Below are 20,002 nucleotides of genomic sequence, written 5' to 3' on the forward strand. Positions count from 1 at the left end.
AGATCTTGGTGACAGGTACACAGGTCCCTAATGGCAGCAGTTCAAATGGAATGCTCTCTTTCATTGGCAGAGGTATAGAATATAAAGGTAAGGATATAATGTTGGAACTGTATAACATAAGAACATAAGAACTAGGAACAGGAGTAGGCCATCTGGCCCCTCGAGCCTGCTCCGCCATTTAATGAGATCATGGCTGATCTTTGTGGACTCAGCTCCACTCTCTGGCCCGTACACCATATCCCCGAATCCCTTTATTCTTTAGAAAGGCATCTATCTTTTTCTTAAAAACGTTTAAAGAAGGAGCCTCAACAGCTTCACTGGGCAAGGAATTCCAGAGATTCACAACCCTTTTGGTGAAGAAGTTCCTCCTACACTCCATCCTAAATCTACCTCCCCTTATTTTGAGGCTATGCCCCCTAGTTCTGCTTTCCCCGACCAGTGGAAACAACCTGCCCGCATCTATCCTATCTATTCCCTTCATAATTTTATATGTCTCAATAAGATACCCCCGCATCCTTCTAAACTCCAATGAGTACAGTCCCAGTCTACTCAACCTCTCGTCATAATCTAATCCCCTCAACTCTGGGATCAACCTAGTGAATCTCCTCTGCACTCCCTCCAGTGCCAATATGTCCTAAGGAGACCAAAACTGAACACAATACTCCAGATGCGGCCTCACCAACACCCTATACAATTGCAGCATAACCTCACTAGTCTTGAACTCCATCCCCCTAGCAATGAAAGACAAAACTTGATTAGCCTTCTTAATCACCTGTTCCACCTGCACACCAGCTTTTTGCGACTCGTGCACCAGCACACCCAGGTCCCTCTGCACAGCAGCATGTTTTAACATCTTACCGTTTAACTAATAATCCATTCTGCTGTTATTCCTCCCAAAATGGATAGCCTCACACTTGGCAACATTGAATTCCATCTGCCAGACCCTAGCCCATTCACCTAACCTATCCAAATCCTTCTGCAGACCTCCGGTATCCTCTGCCCTTTTTGCTTTACCACTCATCTTAGTGTCGTCTGCAAAATTTGACACACTGCACTTGGTCCCCAACTCCAAATCGTCTATGTAAATTGTGAACAACTGCGGGCCCAACACTGATCCTTGAGGGACCCCACTAGTTACAGGTTGCCAACCAGAGAAACACCCATTTATCCCCACTCTCTGCTTTCTGTTAGTTAACCAATCCTCTACCCATGCTACCACTTTACCCTCAATGCCATGCATCTTTAGTTTATGCAGCAACCTTTTGTGTGGCACCTTGTCAAAAGCTTTCTGGAAATCCAGATATACCACATCCATTGGCTCCCCGTTATCTACTGCACTGGTAACATCCTCAAAAAATTCTACCAAATTAGTCAGACACGACCTACCCTTTGTGAACCCATGCTGCGTCTGCCCAATGGGACAATTTCCCTCTAGGTGCCCCGCTATTTCCTCCTTAATGATAGATTCCAGCATTTTCCCTACAACCGAAGTTAAGCTTACCGGCCTATAATTACCCACTTTCTGCCGACCTCCTTTTTTAAACAGTGGTGTCACGTTTGCTACTTTCCAATCCTCTGGGACCACCCCAGAGTCTAGTGAATTTTGATAAATTATCACTAGTGCGTTTACAATTTCCCTCGCCATCTCTTTTAACACTCTGGGATGCGTCCCATCAGGGTCAGGAGACCTGTCTACCTTTAGACCCATTAGCTTGCCCAATACTGCCTCCTTAGTGATTACAATCACCTCAAGGTCCTCCCTATCATATTCTTATTTCCATCAGTCACTGGCATGTTATTTGTGTCCTCCACTGCGAAGACTGACCCAAAAAACCTGTTCAGCTCCTCAGCCATTTCCCCGTCTCCTATTATTAAATCTCCCTTCTCAACTTCCAAAGGACCAATATTTACCTTAGCCACTCTTTTTTGTCTTATATATTTGTAGAAGCTTTTACTATCTGCTTTTATGTTCTGAGCCAGTTTACTTTCATAGTCTACCTTACTCTTCTTTATGGCTTTTTTAGTAGCTTTCTGTTGTCCCCTAAAGACTTCCCAGTCTTCTAGTCTCCCACTAATTTTTGCCACTTTGTATGTTTTTTCCTTCAATTCGATACTCTCCCTCACCTCCTTAGATATCCACGGTCGATTTTTCCCCTTTCTACCGTCTTTCTTTTTTGTCGGTATGAACCTTTTCTGAACACTGTGAAAGATCGCTCGGAAGGTTCTCCACTGTTCCTCAACTGCTTCACCATGAAGTCTTTGCTCCCAGTCTACCTTAGCTAGTTCTTCTCTCATCCCATTGTAATCGCCTTTGTTTAAGCACAAAACACTAGTGTTTGATTTTACCTTGTCATCCTCCAACTGTATTTTAAATTCCACCATATTGTGGTCGCTCCTTCCAAGAGGATCCCGAACTATGAGATCATTAATCAATCCTGCCTCATTACACAGGACCAGATCTAGGACCGCTTGTCCCCTTGTAGGTTCCATTACATACTGTTCCAGGAAATTATCCCGGGCACATTCTATAAACTCCTCCTCAAGGCTGCCTTTACCAACCTGGTTAAACCAATCGATATGCAGATTAAAAACTCCCATGATAACCGCTGTACCATTTCTACATGCATCCGTTATTTCTCTGCTTATTGCCTGCCCTACCATCCTGTTACTATTTGGTGACCTATAGACTACTCCTATCAGTGACCTTTTCGCCTTACTATTCCTGATTTCCACCCAAATTGATTCAACCTTGTCCTCCATAGCACCAATATCATCCCTTACTATTGCCTGGATGCCATCCTTAAACAACAAAGCTACACCACCGCCCTTACCGTCCATTCTATCCTTTCGTATAGTCTGATACCCTTGGATATTTAACTCCCAGTCGTGACCATCTTTTAACCATGTTTCAGTAATGGCCACTAAATCATAGTCATTCACGATGATTCGTGCCATCAACTCATTTACCTTATTTCGTATACTATGAGCATTCAGGTAAAGTTCACTTATGCTGTTTTTTATGTCTTTGTTATGAATCCTAACACCTTGATCAGTAACTTTTCGCAATTTATTTTTCCTCTTACCCCTTCTCCTAATTTTCCTTGTCTTTGAACCCATATCTCTACATAATAACCTGTCACGTAACCTGCTGCCTTGATTTCCATTAACCATTATACTGTCCATAGCTTTACACTTCCCTTCCCCGCAACTTGCTAGTTTAAAGTCCTTGTGACCAACCTATTTATCCGATTCGCTAGAACACTGGTCCCAGAATGGTTCAGGTGAAGACCGTCCCAACGGTACAGGTCCCTCCTGCCCCAGTACTGATACCAATGCCCCATGAAATGGAATCCCTCTTTCCCGCACCACTCCTTTAGCCACGTGTTAACTTCTCTAATTTTCTCAACCCTATGCCAATTGGCACGTGGCTCGGGTAGTAATCCAGAGATTATAACCCTGGAGGACCTGCTCTTTAATTTAGTCCCTAGTGTTTGATAATCCCCAAACAGGTCCTCTTTCCTAGTCTTACCTATGTTGTTAGTCCCAACGTGGACCACAACAACTGGATCCACCCCCTCCCTCTCCAAAATCCTTTCAAGCCGATCAGAGATGTCCCTCACCCTGGCACCGGGCAGGCAACATACCATGCGGGACTCTCGATCTGGCTTACAAAGGATGCCATCAATCCCCCTAATTATAGAATCCCCTACAACTACCATTTGTCTTTTTGCTCCCCCCTCTTGAATGGCTTCCTGTACCACGGTGCGGTGTTCAGTCAACGCATCCTCCCTACAGCCCTCTTCCTCATCCACACAGGGAGCAAGTACCTCATACCTGTTGGACAAGGTCAAGGGCTGAGGCTCCTCAACTCCTAAACTCAGGATCCCCCTACCTGCCTCCCTTGCAGTCACACCACCCTGTCCCTGACCACTGTCCGAATTAACAGAACTTATTCTACCGGGTGTGACTGCCTCCTGAAACAAAGCGTCCAGGTAATGTTCCCCCTCCCTGATGTGCCGCAGTGTGTGCAGCTCGGTCTCCAGCTCATCAATTCTGAGCTGAAATTCCTCGTGCAGCCAACACTTGCTGCAGATGTGGTCACGGACGGTCTCAATGGGATCCACCAGTTCCATCATCATACAGCAACAGCACATCACCTGTCCAGCCATATTCAACTAGTTAATTAATTTAAATATTTATTTAAAAATTAAAAAAAAAAAAACATTTTCTTTATAGAACCTCAAGGATGAACCCGAACACCAACAAAAACACAGCCCTCTCTCGCCACTCACCCGAACTCAGTCACTCACCTAAACTCAGATGCACTCTGTTCCAATCAGCACTCAGTCACTCACCTAAACTCAGATGCACTCTGTTCCAATCAGCACTCAGTCACTCACCTAAACTCAGATGCACTCTGTTCCAATCAGCACTCCGTGACTAAAGGCACTCCTGCCACACCTTTTGTGCACTCACCTCTCCCAGCACCAGATAAAACACTGGTGAGGCCACAACTGGAGTGTTGTGTGCAGTTCTGGTCACCACATCACAGGAAGGACATTATTACTCTGGAGAGATTTACAAGAATGTTGCCAGGGGTGGAAGTGTAGCCACGAGGAGAGATTGGATAGGTTGGGGTTATTTTCCTTGGAACAAAGACAGCTGAGGGGTGACTTAAATGAGGTGCACAAAATTATGAGGGGAAGAGATAGGGTGGACAGGATAAAATTGCTTCCCCTGGTGGAGAATTCTAGAACTAGAGACATAGATTCAGTATAAGATGCAAAAGGTGCAGAAGGGACATGAGGAAGAGCGTTTTTACGCAGAGGATAGTGGGATTCTGGAATTCGCTGCCCAAGCTGGTAGTGGAGGCAGAGACCCTAAACTCTTTTTAAAGGTACCTGGATCTGCACCTTAAGTCCTGTAAACTACAGGTCTGTGGACAGGTGCAGGAAGGTGGGATTAGAAAGGGCACCTAGGTGTCCTCAGGCTGGCATGGGCAAGATGGGTCGAATGGCCTCCTTCTGTGCTGTCTATGATATGACAGCGGACAGGCAATGGCAGGTGTTGAACTCCAAAAGTTGTTTATTCCTATTTGGCGCAAGAGTAGAAAGGGAACTGTGGCCAAACCATGGCTTACAGAGATAGTATCAGATTCAAAGAAGAGACATACAAATTAGCAAGAGAAAGGGAAAATACATTTTGAAGGTAATCTAGCGGAGAACATAAAAACTGACTGCAAAAGTTTTTATAGGTATGTAAAGAGAAAACGATTAATAAAAACGAATTTAGTTTTACTGTCAGAAACGGGGGGAATTCATAACAGGGAACAAAGAAATGGCTGAGGAACTAAATTCTTACTTTGCTTCTGTCTTCACAAAGGAAGACATGAACAATGTACTGGAGGTTCTGAGAAACACAAGTTTTAGTGAGGAGTTGAAGGAAATTAATATTAGTAAATAAATGGTTTTGGAGAAATTAATGGGATTGAAGGTGGACAAATCTCCAGGGCCTGATAATCTTTATCCCAGAGTACTTAAGGAAGTGGCCCCAGAAATAGTACAAAGAACAAAGAAAAGTACAGCACAGGAACAGGCCCTTCGGCCCTCCAATCCTATGCCGACCATGCTGCCTGACTAAACTACAATCTTCTACACTTCCTGGGTCCGTATCCCTCTATTCCCATCCTATTCATGTATTTGTCAAGATGCACCTTAAATGTCACGATCGTCCCTGCTTCCACCACCTCCTCTGGCAGCGAGTTCGAGGCCTGGCTTGAGACAATTCACACCACTTTAACCTGGGGTTACCCGTATCTCTGGATCTGTAAAGACTTAATTACCTTCAAATGTTCGCATTCAAAGCATTATCTTGCATCTTTGACTTTGTCTATATATATGTTTCTGGAACATACCTCTTCATTCACCTGAGGAAGGAGCAGTGCTCCGAAAGCTAGTGATTTGAAACAAACCTGTTGGGAATTTAACCTGGTGTTGTAAAATTTGTTACTGTACTTTTCTTTGTTCTAATTCATATAGTGTAGAAGTCAGACATTTGGCCCATCGAGTCTGCATTGACCTTCTGAAAGAGAAGTCCACCTAGACCCACTCAAAGAACAAAGAACAATACAGCACAGGAACAGGCCCTTCGGCCCTCCAAGCCTGTGCCGGTCATGATACTAACCTTTGCCAAAACCCTCAGCACTTCCTTGTGCCGTATCCCTCTATACCCGTCCTATCCATGTGTTTGTCGAGATGCCTTTTGAACACCGTTAATATATCTGCTTCCACAGCCTCCCCTGGCAAAGCGTTCCAGGCACTCACCACCCTCTGCGTAAAAAACCTGCCTCGCACATCTCCTCCAAACCATCTCCCCACCCCATCCCTATAACCCCATAACCGTACCTAATCTTCACATCTCTGGACCTGGGGCAATTGATGATGCCCAATCCACATAACCTGCGCGTCTTTGGACTGTGGGAGGAAACCGGAGCACCCGGACACAGACAGTCACCCAAAGCCAGAATTGAACCCGGGACCCTGGCACTGTGAGGCAGCAGTGTTAATTCAGGTTTCAGACACCATGAGGCAGCAGTGTTAAGCCAGGTCCCCGACACTGTAAGGCAGCAGTGTTAACCCAGGTCCTTGGCACTGTAAGACGGCAGTGTTAACCCGGGTTCTTGGCACTGTGAGACAGCAGTGCCAACCAGGGACCCTGACACTGTGAGACAGCAGTGTTAACCCAGGTCCCTGGCACTGTGAGACAGCAGTGTTAACCCGGGTCACTGTACTGTGAGACAGCAGTGTTAGCCCGGATCCCTGTCACTGTGAGACAGCAGTGTTAACGCGGGTCCCTAGCACTGGGAGACAACAGTTTTAACCTGGGTCGCTGGCACTTTGAGACAGCAGTGTTAACCCGGGTCCTTGGCACTGTGAGACAGCAGTGTTATCCTGGATCCCTGGTGCTTTGAGACAGCAGTGTTAACCCGGGTCCCTGGCACTGTGAGGCAGCAGTGTTAACCGGGTCCCTGGTGCTTTGAGGCAGCAGTGTTAACCCATGCCCATGGCACTGTGAGACAGCAGTGTTAACCCAGGTCCCTGGCACTGTGAGACAGCAGTGTTAACCCGGGTCACTGGACTGTGAGACAGCAGTGTTAGCCCGGATCCCTGTCACTGTGAGACAGCAGTGTTAACGCGGGTCCCGAGCACTGGGAGACAACAGTTTTAACCTGGGTCCTTGGCACTGTGAGACAGCAGTGTTAACCTGGATCCCTGGTGCTTTGAGACAGCAGTGTTAACCCGGGTCCCTGGCACTGTGAGGCAGCAGTGTTAACCGGGTCGCTGGTGCTTTGAGGCAGCAGTGTTAACCCAGGTCCCTGGCACTGTGAGACAGCCGTGCTAACCCGGGTCCCTAGCACTCTGAGACAGCAGTGTTAACCCGGGTCCCTGGAGCTGAGAGACAGCAGTGTTAACCCGGGTCCCTGGCACTGTGAGACAGCAGTGTTAACCCTGGTCCCTGGCAATGTGAGTCAGCAGTGTTAACCCAGGCCCCTGGCACTGTGAGACAGCAGTGTTAACCCGGATCCCTGGCTCTGTGAGACAGCAGTGTTAACCCGGGTCCCTGGCACTGTGAGACAGCAGTGTTAACCCTGGTCCCTGGCAATGTGAGACAGCAGTGTTAACCCGGGCCCCTGGCATTGTGAAACAGCAGTGTTAACCCGGGTCCCTGGCACTGTGAGACAGCAGTGTTAACCCGGGTCCCTGGCACTGTGAGACAGCAGTGTTAACCCGGGTCCCTGGCACTGTGAGACAGCAGTGTTAACCCGGGTCCCTGGCACTGTGAGACAGCAGTGTTAACCCGGGTCCCTGGCTCTGTGGGACAGCAGTGTTAACCCGGGTCCCCGGAGCTGAGAGGCAGCAGTGTTAACATAAGAACTAGGAGCAGGAGTAGGCCACCTGGCCCCTCGAGCCTGCTCCGCCATTTAATGAGATCATGGCTGATCCTTTGTGGACTCAGCTCCACTTTCCGGCCCGAACACCATAACCCTAAATACCTTTATTCTTCAAAAAACTATCTATCTTTATCTTAAAAACATTTAATGAAGGAGCCTCTACTGCTTCACTGGGCAAGGAATTCCATAGATTCACAACCCTTTGGGTGAAGAAGTTCCTCATAAACTCAGTCCTTAATCTACTTCCACTTATTTTGAGGCTATGCCCCCTAGTTCTGCTTTCACCCGCCAGTGGAAACAACCTGCCCGCATCTATCCTAGCTATTCCCTTCATAATCTTATATGTTTCTATAAGATCCCCCCTCATCCTTCTAAATTCCAACGAGTACAGTCCCAGTCTACTCAACCTCTCCTCGTAATCCCACCCCTTCAGCTCTGGGATTAACCGAGTGAATCTCCTCTGCACACCCTCCAGTGCCAGTACGTCCTTTCTCAAGTAAGGAGACCAAAACTGAACACAATACTCCAGGTGTGGCCTTACTAACACCTTATACAATTGCAGCATAACCTCCCTAGTCTTAAACTCCATCCCTCTAGCAATGAAGGCCAAAATTCCATTTGCCTTCTTAATCACCTGTTGCACCTGTAAACCAACTTTTTGCGACTCATGCACGAGCACACCCAGGTCTCGCTGCACAGCAGCATGTTTTAATATTTTATCATTTAAATAATAATCCCTTTTGCTGTTATTCCTACCAGAATGGATAACCTCACATTTGTCAACATTGTATTCCATCTGCCAGACCCGAGCCCATTCACTGAGCCTATCCAAATCCCTCTGCAGACTTCCAGTATCCTCTGCACTTTTTGCTTTACCACTTATCTTAGTGTCGTCTGCAAACTTGGACACATTGCCCTTGGTCCCCAACTCCAAATCATCTATGTAAATTGTGAACAGTTGTGGGCCCAACACTGATCCCTGAGGGACACCACTAGCAACTGATTGCCAACCAGAGAAACACCCATTAATCCCCACTCTTTGCTTTCTATTAATTAACCAATCCTCTATCCATGCTACCACTTTCCCCTCAATGCAATGCATCTTTAGTTTATGCAGCAACCTTTTGTGTGGCACCTTGTCAAAAGCTTTCTGGAAATCCAGATATGCCACATCCATTGGCTCCCCGTTATCTACCGCACTGTTAACGGCCTCAAAAAATTCTACCAAATTAGTCAGACACGACCTACCCTTTGTGAACCCATGCTGCGTCTGCCCAATGGGACAATTTCCCTCGAGGTGCCCCGCTATTTCCTCCTTAATGATAGATTCCAGCATTTTTCCTACAACCGAAGTTAAGCTTACCGGCCTATGATTACCCGCTTTCTGCCTACCTCCTTTTTTTAAACAGTGGTGTCACGTTTGCTACTTTATAATCCGCCGGGACCACCCCAGAGTCTAGTGAATTTTGGTAAATTATCACTAGTGCATTTGCAATTTCCCTAGCCATCTCTTTTAGCACTCTGGGATGCATTCCATCAGGTCCAAGAGACCTATCTACCTTTAGCCCCATTAGCTTGCCCATCACTACCTCCTTGGTGATAACAATCCTCTCAAGGTCCCCACCTGTCATAGCCTCATTTCCATCAGTCACTGGCATGTTATTTGTGTCTTCCACTGTGAAGACCGACCCAAAAAACCTGTTCAGTTCCTCAGCCATTTCCTCATCTCCCATTATTAAATCTCCCTTCTCATCCTCTAAAGGACCAATATTTACCTTAGCCACTCTTTTTTGTTTTATATATTTGTAGAAACTTTTACTATCTGTTTTCATATTCTGAGCAAGTTTACTCTCATAATCTATCTTACTCTTCTTTATAGCTTTTTTAGTAGCTTTCTGTTGCCCCCTAAAGATTTCCCAGTCCTCTAGTCTCCCACTGATCTTTGCTACTTTGTATGCTTTTCCCTTCAATTTGATACTCTCCCTTATTTCCTTAGATATCCACAGTTGATTTTCCCTCTTTTTACCGTCCTTCGTTTTTGTTGGTATAAACCTTTGCTGAGCACTGTGAAAAATCACTTGGAAGGTTCTCCACTGTTCCACCATGAAGTCTTTGCTCCCAGTCTACCTTAGCTAGTTCTTCCCTCATCCCATTGTAATCTCCTTTGTTTAAGCACAAAACACTAGTGCTTGATTTTACCTTCTCACCCTCCATCTCTATTTTAAATTCCACCATATTGTGATCACTCCTTGCGAGAGGATCCCTAACTATGAGATCCTGAACCAATCCTGTCTCATTACACAGGATCAGATCTAGGACCGCTTGTTCCCTCGTAGGTTCCATTACATACTGTTCTAGGAAACTATCGCGGATACATTCTATAAACTCCTCCTCAAGGCTGCCTTGACCGACCTGACCCCCATGATAACTGCGGTACCATTTCTACATGCATCTGTTATTTCTTTGTTTATTGCCTGCCCCACCATAATGTTACTATTTGGTGGTCTATAGATTACTCCTATCAGTGACTTTTTCGCTTTACTATTCCTGATTTCCACCCAAATGGATTCAACCTTATCTTCCATAGCACCGATGTCATCCTGTACTGTTGCCCGGATGTCATCCTTAAATAACTGCGCTACACCACCTCCCGTGCCATCCACTCTGTCCTTCCGAATAGTTTGATACCCTTGGATATTTAACTCTCAGTCGTGACCATCCTTTAACCGTTTCAGTAATGGCCACTAAATCATAGACATTCACGATGATTTGCGCCATTAACTCATTTACCTTATTCCGAATACGACGAGCATTCAGGTAAAGTACACTTATGTTGGCTTTTTTTACCTCTGTTCTGAATCTTAACACCTCGATCAGTAACCTCTCCTAAGTTATATTTCCTCTTAACCTTTCTCCTAATTTTCCTTGTCGTCGAACCCATATCTTCCTGCAACAACCTGCCGTGTCGCTTACCATTAATGTTTTCACTTCCCGTTTTATTCCTTTTAGTATTTCTGGTCCTATTCAGAGCTCCCCTCAGTCACTGTACCTTGTACTGTCGCCCTTTTTTGAGTTTTGACTATGGCTTCTCTGCCTTACACTTTCCCCCTTACTGCCTTTTGTTTCTGTCCCTGTTTTACCTCCTTCCAACTTCCTGCATCGGTTCCCATCCCCCTGCCACATTAGTTTAAACTCTCCCCAACAGCTCTAGCAAACACCCCCCCTAGGACATCGGTTCCAGTCCTGCCCAGGTGCAGACCGTCTGGTTTGTACTGGACCCAGCTCCCCCAGAACCGGTTCCAATGTCCCAGGAATTTGAATCCCTCCCTCTTGCACCATCTCTCGAGCGACGCATTCATCCTCTCTATCCTGACATTCCTACTCTGACTAGCTCGTGGCACTGGTAGCAATCCAGAGATTGCTACCTTTGAGGTCCTACTTTTTAGTTTAACTCTTAACTCCCTAAATTCAGCTTGTAGGACCTCGTCCTGTTTTTTACCTATATCGTTGGTGCCTATGTGTACCACGACCACTGGCTGTTCACCCTCCCCCCCCGCCAGAATGTCCTGCAGCCGCTCCGAGACATCCTTGGCCCTTGCACCAGGGAGGCAACATACCATCCTGGAGTCTCGATTGCGTCCGCAGAACCGCCAGTCTATTCCCCTTACAATTGAGTCCCCTATCACTATAGCCCTGCCATTCTTATTCCTGCCCAGCTGCGCAGCAGAGCCAGCCACAGGGCCATGAACCTGGCTGCTGCTGCCTTCCCCTGGTGAGCCATCTCCCTCAACAGTATCCAAAGCGGTATATCTGTTTTGCAGGGAGATGGCCGCAGAGGACACCTGCACTGCCTTCCTACTCTTGCTCTGTCTTTTGGTCACCCATTTTCTATCTCCCTCAGTACCTTTCACCTGCGGTGTGACCAACTCGCTAAACGTGCTATCCACGACATCCTCAGCATTGCGGATGCTCCAAAGTGAGTCCATCCGCAGCTCCAGAGCCGTCAAGCGGTCTAACAGGAGCTACAACTGGACACACTTCTTGCACGTGAAGGAGCCAGGGACTGTGGACGTGTCTCTGAGCTCCCACATCGCACACGAAGAGCATGACACGGGTCTGAGATCTCCTGCCATGTCTTAAACCTTCGGTTAACTTCAACAATTACAATTTCCCCCTAAAAAATTAAATAAATAAATAAAAAACGAAGAAAAAATAAATAAATATACCAATGAAAAGAAACAGAAAAACAGAAACACTACTTACCAGGGATAAAAAGCACTTCCTCCCCACCCCGAATTCCCACCTAGATTCAAATTCCCAAACTCACTCTTGGTTCTGTCTCACTCTTGGCTGTGTCTTCTCTGGCTCACTGGGAGAACTCACTGGGAGTGAGTTTACAAGTGGCTCTTTTTAAACTGTCCTGAATTGACTCCCCTCCCCCACCTGCTTTTAGATCAAAGTAGATTAAAGTAACTGACACTTAACTGCCAACCAGTTATGTGAGTGGGTGGGGCAGCCCTTGTTAACCTACACTGCACAATACTAGCTTAATTTAAATTAATTTAAACTCCTGAAATTTAAAAGGAGCTGCCTTACTGATTTAATTCAATTGCCACCTAGATTCAAATTCCCAAACTCACTCTTGGTTCTAGAACATAGAACATAGAACAATACAGCGCAGTACAGGCCCTTCGGCCCACGATGTTGCACCGAAACAAAAGCCATCTAACCTACACTATACCATTATCATCCATATGTTTATCCAATAAACTTTTAAATGCCCTCAATGTTGGCGGGTTCACCACTGTAGCAGGTAGGGCATTCCATGGCCTCACTACTCTTTGCGTAAAGAACCTACCCCTGACCTCTGTCCTATATCTATTACCCCTCAGTTTAAGGCTATGTCCCCTCGTGCTAGCCATTTCCATCCGCGGGAGAAGGCTCTCACTGTCCACCCTATCTAACCCTCTGATCATTTTGTATGCCTCTATTAAGTCTCCTCTTAACCTTCTTCTCTCTAACGAAAACAACCTCAAGTCCATCAGCCTTTCCTCATAAGATTTTCCCTCCATACCAGGCAACATCCTGGTAAATCTCCTCTGCACCCGTTCCAAAGCCTCCACGTCCTTCCTATAATGCGGTGACCAGAACTGTACGCAATACTCCAAATGCGGCCGTACCAGAGTTCTGTACAGCTGCAACATGACCTCCTGACTCCGGAACTCAATCCCTCTACCAATAAAGGCCAACACTCCATAGGCCTTCTTCACCACCCTATCAACCTGGGTGGCAACTTTCAGGGATCTATGTACATGGACACCTAGATCCCTCTGCTCATCCACACTTTCAAGAACTTTTCCATTAGCCAAATATTCCACATTCCTGTTTTTCCTTCCAAAGTGAATCACCTCACACTTCTCTACATTAAACTCCATTTGCCACCTCTCAGCCCAGCACTGCAGCTTATCTATATCCCTCTGTAACCTGCTACTTCCTTCCACACTATCGACAACACCACCGACTTTAGTATCGTCTGCAAATTTACTCACCCACCCTTCTGCGCCTTCCTCTAGGTCATTGATAAAAATGACAAACAGCAACGGCCCCAGAACAGATCCTTGTGGTACTCCACTTGTAACTGAACTCCATTTTGAACATTTCCCATCAACCACCACCCTCTGTCTTCTTTCAGCTAGCCAATTTCTGATCCACATCTCTAAATCACTCTCAATCCCCAGCCTCCGTATTTTCTGCAATAGCCTACCGTGGGGAACCTTATCAAACGCTTTGCTGAAATCCATATACACCACATCAACTGCTCTACCCTCGTCTACCTGTTCAGTCACCTTCTCAAAGAACTCGATAAGGTTTGTGAGGCATGACCTACCCTTCACAAAGCCATGCTGACTATCCCTGATCATATTATTCCTATCTAGATGATTATAAATCTTGTCTCTTATAATCCCCTCCAAGACTTTACCCACGACAGGCGTGAGGCTCACCGGTCTATAGTTGACGGGGTTGTCTCTGCTCCCCTTTTTGAACAAAGGGACCACATTTGCTATCCTCCAGTCCTCTGGCACTATTCCTGTATCCAATGATGACATAAAAATCAAAGCCAATGGTCCAGCAATCTCTTCCCTGGCCTCCCAGAGAATCCTAGGATAAATCCCATCAGGTCCCGGGGCCTTATCTATTTTCAGCCTGTCCAGAATTGCCAACACCTCTTCCCTACGTACCTCAATGCCATCTAATCTATTTACCTGGATCTCAGCAATCTCCTCCACAACATTATCTTTTTCCTGAGTGAATACTGACGAAAAATATTCATTTAGTATCTCGCCTATCTCTTCAGACTCTACACACAACTTCCCATCCCTGTCCTTGACTGGTCCTACTCTGTCCCTAGTCATTCGCTTATTCCTGACATACCTATAGAAAGCTTTTGGGTTTTCCTTGATCCTTCCTGCCAAATACTTCTCATGTCCCCTCCTTGCTCGTCTTAGCTCTCTCTTTAGATCCTTCCTCGCTACCTTGTAACTATCCATCGCCCCAACTGAAACTTCACACCTCATCTTCACATAGGCCTCCTTCTTCCTCTTAATAAGAGATTCCACTTCTTTGGTAAACCACGGTTCCCTCGCTCGGCACCTTCCTCCCTGCCTGACCGGTACATACTTATCAAGAACACGCAGTAGCTGATCCTTGAACAAGCTCCACTTATCCAGTGTGTCCAACACTTGCAGCCTACTTCTCCACCTTATCCCCCCCAAGTCACGTCTAATGGCATCATAATTTCCCTTCCCCCAGCTATAACTCTTGCCCTGCGGTGTATACTTATCCCTTTCCATCCTTAACGTAAACGTCACCGAATTGTGGTCACTGTCCCCAAAGTGCTCACCTACCTCCAAATCCAACACCTGGCCTGGTTCATTACCCAAAACCAAATCCAATGTGGCCTCGCCTCTTGTTGGCCTGTCAACAAACTGTGTCAGGAAACCCTCCTGCACACACTGTACAAAAAACGACCCATCTAATGTACTCGAACTATATCTTTTCCAGTCAATATTTGGAAAGTTAAAGTCTCCCATAATAACTACCCTATTACTTTCGCTCTTATCCAGGATCATCCTCGCCATCCTTTCCTCTACATCCCTAGAACTATTTGGAGGCCTATAGAAAACTCCCAACAGGGTGACCTCTCCTTTCCTGTTTCTAACCTCAGCCCATACTACCTCGGAAGATGAGTCCCCATCTAGCATCCTCTCCACCACCGTAATACTGCTCTTGACTAGCAGCGCCACACCTCCCCCTCTTTTGCCTCCTTCTCTGAGCTTACTAAAACACCTAAACCCCGGAACCTGCAACATCCATTCCTGTCCCTGCTCTATCCATGTCTCCGAAATGGCCACAACATCGAAGTCCCAGGTACCAACCCATGCTGCCAGTTCCCCTACCTTATTTCGTATACTCCTGGCATTGAAGTAGACACACTTCAAACCACCTACCTGAACACTGGCCCCCTCCTGCGACGTCAAATCTGAGCTCCTGACCTCTATACTCTCATTCTCCCTTACCCTAAAACTACAATCCAGGTTCCCATGCCCCTGCTGCATTAGTTTAAACCCCCCCAAAGAGCACTAACAAATCTCCCCCCCAGGATATTTGTGCCCCGCAGGTTCAGATATAGTTCAGGTTCTGTAGTATATATAAATAATTTGGAGGAAAATGTAACTGGTCTGAGTAGTAAGTTTGCAGATGACACAAGGTTTGTGGAATTGCGGATAGCGATGAGGACTGTCTGAGGATACAGCAGGATTTAGATTGTTTGGAGACTTGGGCGGAGAGATGGCAGATGGAGTTTAATCCGGACAAATGTGAGGTAATGCATTTTGGAAGGTCTAATGCAGGTAGGGAATATACAGTGAATAGTAGAACCCTCAAGAGTATTGAAAGTCAAAGAGATCTAGGAGTACAGGTCCACAGGTCATTGAAAGGGGCAACACAGGTGGAGAAGGTAGTCAAGAAGGCATACGGCATGCTTGCCTTCATTGGCCGGGGCATTGAGTATAAGAATTGGCAAGTCATGTTGCAGCTGTATAGAACCTTAGTTAGGCCACACTTGGAGTATAGTGTTCAATTCTGGTCGCCACACTACCAGAAGGATGTGGAGGCTTTAGAGAGGGTGCAGAAGAGATTTACCAGAATGTTGCCTGGTATGGAGGGCATTAGCTATGAGGAGCGGTTGAATAAACTCGGTTTGTTCTCACTGGAACGAAGGAGGTTGAGGGGAGACCTGATAGAGGTCTACAAAATTATGAGGGGCATAGACAGAGTGGATAGTCAGAGGCTTTCCCCCGGGGTAGAGGGGTCAATTACTAGGGGGCATAGGTTTAAGGTGATGGGGCAAGGTTTAGAGTAGATGTACGAGGCAAGTTTTTTACGCAGAGGGTAGTGGGTGCCTGGAACTCGCTACCGGAGGAGGTGGTGGAAGCAGGGACGATAGTGACATTTAAGGGGCATCTTGACAAATACATGAATAGGATGGGAATCGAGGGATACGGACCCAGGAAGTGTAGAAGATTGTAGTTTAGTCGGGCAGCATGGTCGGCACGGGCTTGGAGGGCCGAAGGGCCTGTTCCTGTGCTGTACATTTCTTTGTTGAGTTTACAAGTTGCTCTTTTTAAACTGTCCTGAATTGACTCCCCTCCCCCACCTGCTTTTAGATCAAGGTAGATTTAAGTGACTGACACTTAACTGCCAACCAGTTATTTGAGTGGGTGGGGCAGCCCTTGTTAACCTACACTGCACAATTCTAGCTTAACACAGGGCTAAATCGCTGGCTTTGAAAGCAGACCAAGGCAGACGAGCAGCACAGTTCAATTCCCGTACCAGCCTCCCCGAACAGGAGAGACAGCAGTGTTAACCCGGGTCCCTGGCTCTGTGAGACAGCAGTGTGAAAAATGAAATGAAATGAAAATCACTTATTGTCACAAGTAGGCTTCAAATGAAGTTACTGTGAAAAGCCCCTTGTCGCCACATTCCGGCGCCTGTTCGGGGAGGCTGTTACGGGAATTGAACCGTGCTGCTGGCCTGCATTGGTCTGCTTTCAAAGCCAGCGATTTAGCCCTGTGCTAAACAGCCCCAGATGTTAATCTACACTGCACAATTATAGCTTAACACACTGACTGACACTTAACCTGACCCTGGCACTGTGAGACAGCAGTGTTAACCCGGGTCCCTGGCACTGTGAGGCAGCAGTGTTAACCTGGGTCCCAGGAGCTGTGAGACAGCAGTGTTAACCCGGGTTCCTGGCACTGTGAGACAGCAGTGTTAACCCGGGTCCCTCGCACTGTATGTCAGCAGTGTTAACCCGGGTCCCTGGCACTGTGAAAAGGCAGTGTTAACCCGGGTCCCTGGCACTGTGAGACAGCAGTGTTAACCCGGGTCCCTGGCACTGTGAGACAGCAGTGTTAACCCGGGTCCCTCGCACTGTATGTCAGCAGTGTTAAACCGGGTCCCTGGCACTGTGAGACAGCAGTGTTAACCCGGGTCCCTGGCACTGTGAGACAGCAGTGTTAACCCGGGTCCCTGGCACTGTATGACAGCAGTGTTAACCCGGGTCCCTGGCACTGTGAGAGAGCAGTGTTAACTGATTCCCTGGCACTGTGTGACAGCAGTGTTAACCCAGATCCCTGGCACTGTGAGACAGCACTGTTAACACTGGTCCCTGGCACTGTGTGACAGCAGTGTTAACCGATTCCCTGGCACTGTGAGACAGCAGTGTTAACCCGGATCCCTGGCTCGGTGAGACTGCAGTGTTAACCAGGGTCCCTGGCTGTGAGACAGCAGTGTTAACCCGGGTCCCTGGCACTGTGAGGCAGCAGTGTTAACCCGGGTCCCTGGCACTGTGAGACAGCAGTGTTAACCCGGGTCCCTGGCACTGTGTGACAGCAGTGTTAACCGATTCCCTGGCACTGTGAGACAGCAGTGTTAACCCGGGTCCCTGGCTCTGTGAGACAGCAGTGTTAACCCGGGTCCCTGGCACTGTGAGACAGCAGTGTTAACCCGGGTCCCTGACACTGTGAGACAGCAGTGTTAACCCGGGTCCCTGACACTGTGAGACAGCAGTGTTAACCCGGGTCCCTGGCACTGTGAGACAGCAGTGTTAACCCTGGTCCCTGGCACTGTGAGACAGCAGTGTTAACCCCTGTGCTGCCTGCTTGAGCAGGAGCAGAACTGTACTGGTCATATAAATGCCAAGGCTACCAGAGCAGGCCAAATCTAGGAATCCTGTGGTAGGTAACTAATAATAATAATAAATAATAATAATAATCACTTATAGTCACACGTAGGCTTCAATGAAGTTACTGTGAAAAGCCCCTAGCTGACACATTCCAGCGCCTGTTCGGGGAGGCCGGTATGGGAATTGAACCCATGCTGCTGGGATTGTTCTGCGTTACAAGCCAGCTGTTTATCCCACTGTGCTAAACCATCCCCAACTCTCTTCCTGACTCCCCAAAGCCTGTTCATCATCTACCAAATACAAGTCAGGGTGTAATGGAATTTTTTCCACTTGCCTGGATGGGTGCTTTAATAAAGGCGAAACGAGTCAGGCAAGTAGCACAAAGACAACATTTATTTATAATATGTATGGTTTCAAGACTTGATCTCAACCTCTCAATTCTGTTAAAAGACATGTCTGAAGCTAGGTTCGCAGTTTCTTTCCATGAAGTTCAGAAGAGTGTTATTAGGGGAGCCGAAACAAGCTGAAGCAGCTGCTGAAGAAATACAGCCAGAGTTTCTGCATGGTTCTGTCAGGATTCAGATCTTTTCTTTAAAGCACAAGTTCTCCTTTTCTCAAAGAACATCACTGTGAAGCAGGTATTCCTGAGTGCTAACAGTTTTTAACAGTGGATTGAGAGCTGAGATGGCTATTTTTGTTGTTTGAGTGGGAATAAAGATAGCAGATAAGGGTTACTGTATTCACTGTATTGATCAGCATTGTTTATTTGCTGATATGATGTTAAAGATATTTTAATACTGTGTTAGTAATAACGTTTGTTTTGATATACCTTATCCCTATTTTTTAGTGAAATCACTCCTGGAGTAAGATATGCTTTCCTCATTTTTACAAAATGAAAATAAAATATTGGGGTTTCTCTCCGGTATCCGAACCACTGTAGGGGTCTGCTCTGGGATTGTAATACCACATCAACAGCATTACCCTAATTGCCCCTCTCTGTTACCTCCTAAAATAACTGCAGCAAATTAGTTAAACACTAACTAGGGTCTGCCTGAGAAGATGAATGGCCTGGTGACCTGCACTCTCCCTGACTAAGCATACTGATTGCATTTCACACCTTCCCAATCTTACAGCAAAGCTGCGCAGCACTCCCTCTTGCAGGCAAAAGCGGGGCAATATCTAGACTACCCTCCACTACACAGCTGAGATTAGCTCTACATCAAAGTGCCACAACTGGAAAAGTCAAACCCTGTTCAAGCTTGCCTTTAGTTATCAAGAGTTTCATAGAGGAGATAAAATGCTCAAACCTTGATGTATGGTAGCAATGTGAATGTAATCAGATATTGATCACAACACTCACAGACTAAAGGTGTCAATCAACAAATCCAGTACTCACAGAAGTCACATTTCCCTCAGCCATCAAAACGATATTGAAATCTTCATCAGACCTTGCTCGCTTTGCGTTCAGCTCCTCTGCATCACTAAGGGAGAATTCAACACAATAAGTAGATCTTTTGATTTATTTGATTTGATTTATTAATGTCACATGTATCAGTATACAGTGAAAAGTATTGTTTCTTGCCTGCTGTACAGACAACGCATACCGTACATAGGGAAGGAAGGAGGGGCTACAGAATATAATGTTAGAGTCATAACTGAGATGTTGAGAAAAGATCAACTTAATACGAGGCAGGTCCATTCAAAAGTCTGATGGCAGTAGGGAAGAAGCTGTTCTTGAGACGGTTGGCAAGTGACCTCAAACTTTTGTATCTTTTTCCTGACGGAAGGTGGAAGAGAGCATGTCC

At 46.5% G+C, this 20,002-nt stretch overlaps 1 protein-coding gene across 1 annotated transcript in view; it reads right to left on the bottom strand.

Moving 5' to 3' along the window:
* xrcc5 (X-ray repair complementing defective repair in Chinese hamster cells 5) overlaps positions 1 to 20,002 on the bottom strand; it is a 361,785-nt gene that overhangs the window by 107,893 nt on the left and 233,890 nt on the right. The window contains exon 11 of the mRNA XM_072468320.1: positions 19,594 to 19,678. Coding sequence (XP_072324421.1) covers positions 19,594 to 19,678 — 85 coding nt within the window. The remainder of the gene's footprint in view (positions 1 to 19,593; positions 19,679 to 20,002) is intronic.

Source organism: Scyliorhinus torazame, chromosome 2, assembly GCF_047496885.1.
Source record: "Scyliorhinus torazame isolate Kashiwa2021f chromosome 2, sScyTor2.1, whole genome shotgun sequence".
Classification (NCBI taxonomy): Eukaryota; Metazoa; Chordata; class Chondrichthyes; order Carcharhiniformes; family Scyliorhinidae; genus Scyliorhinus; species Scyliorhinus torazame.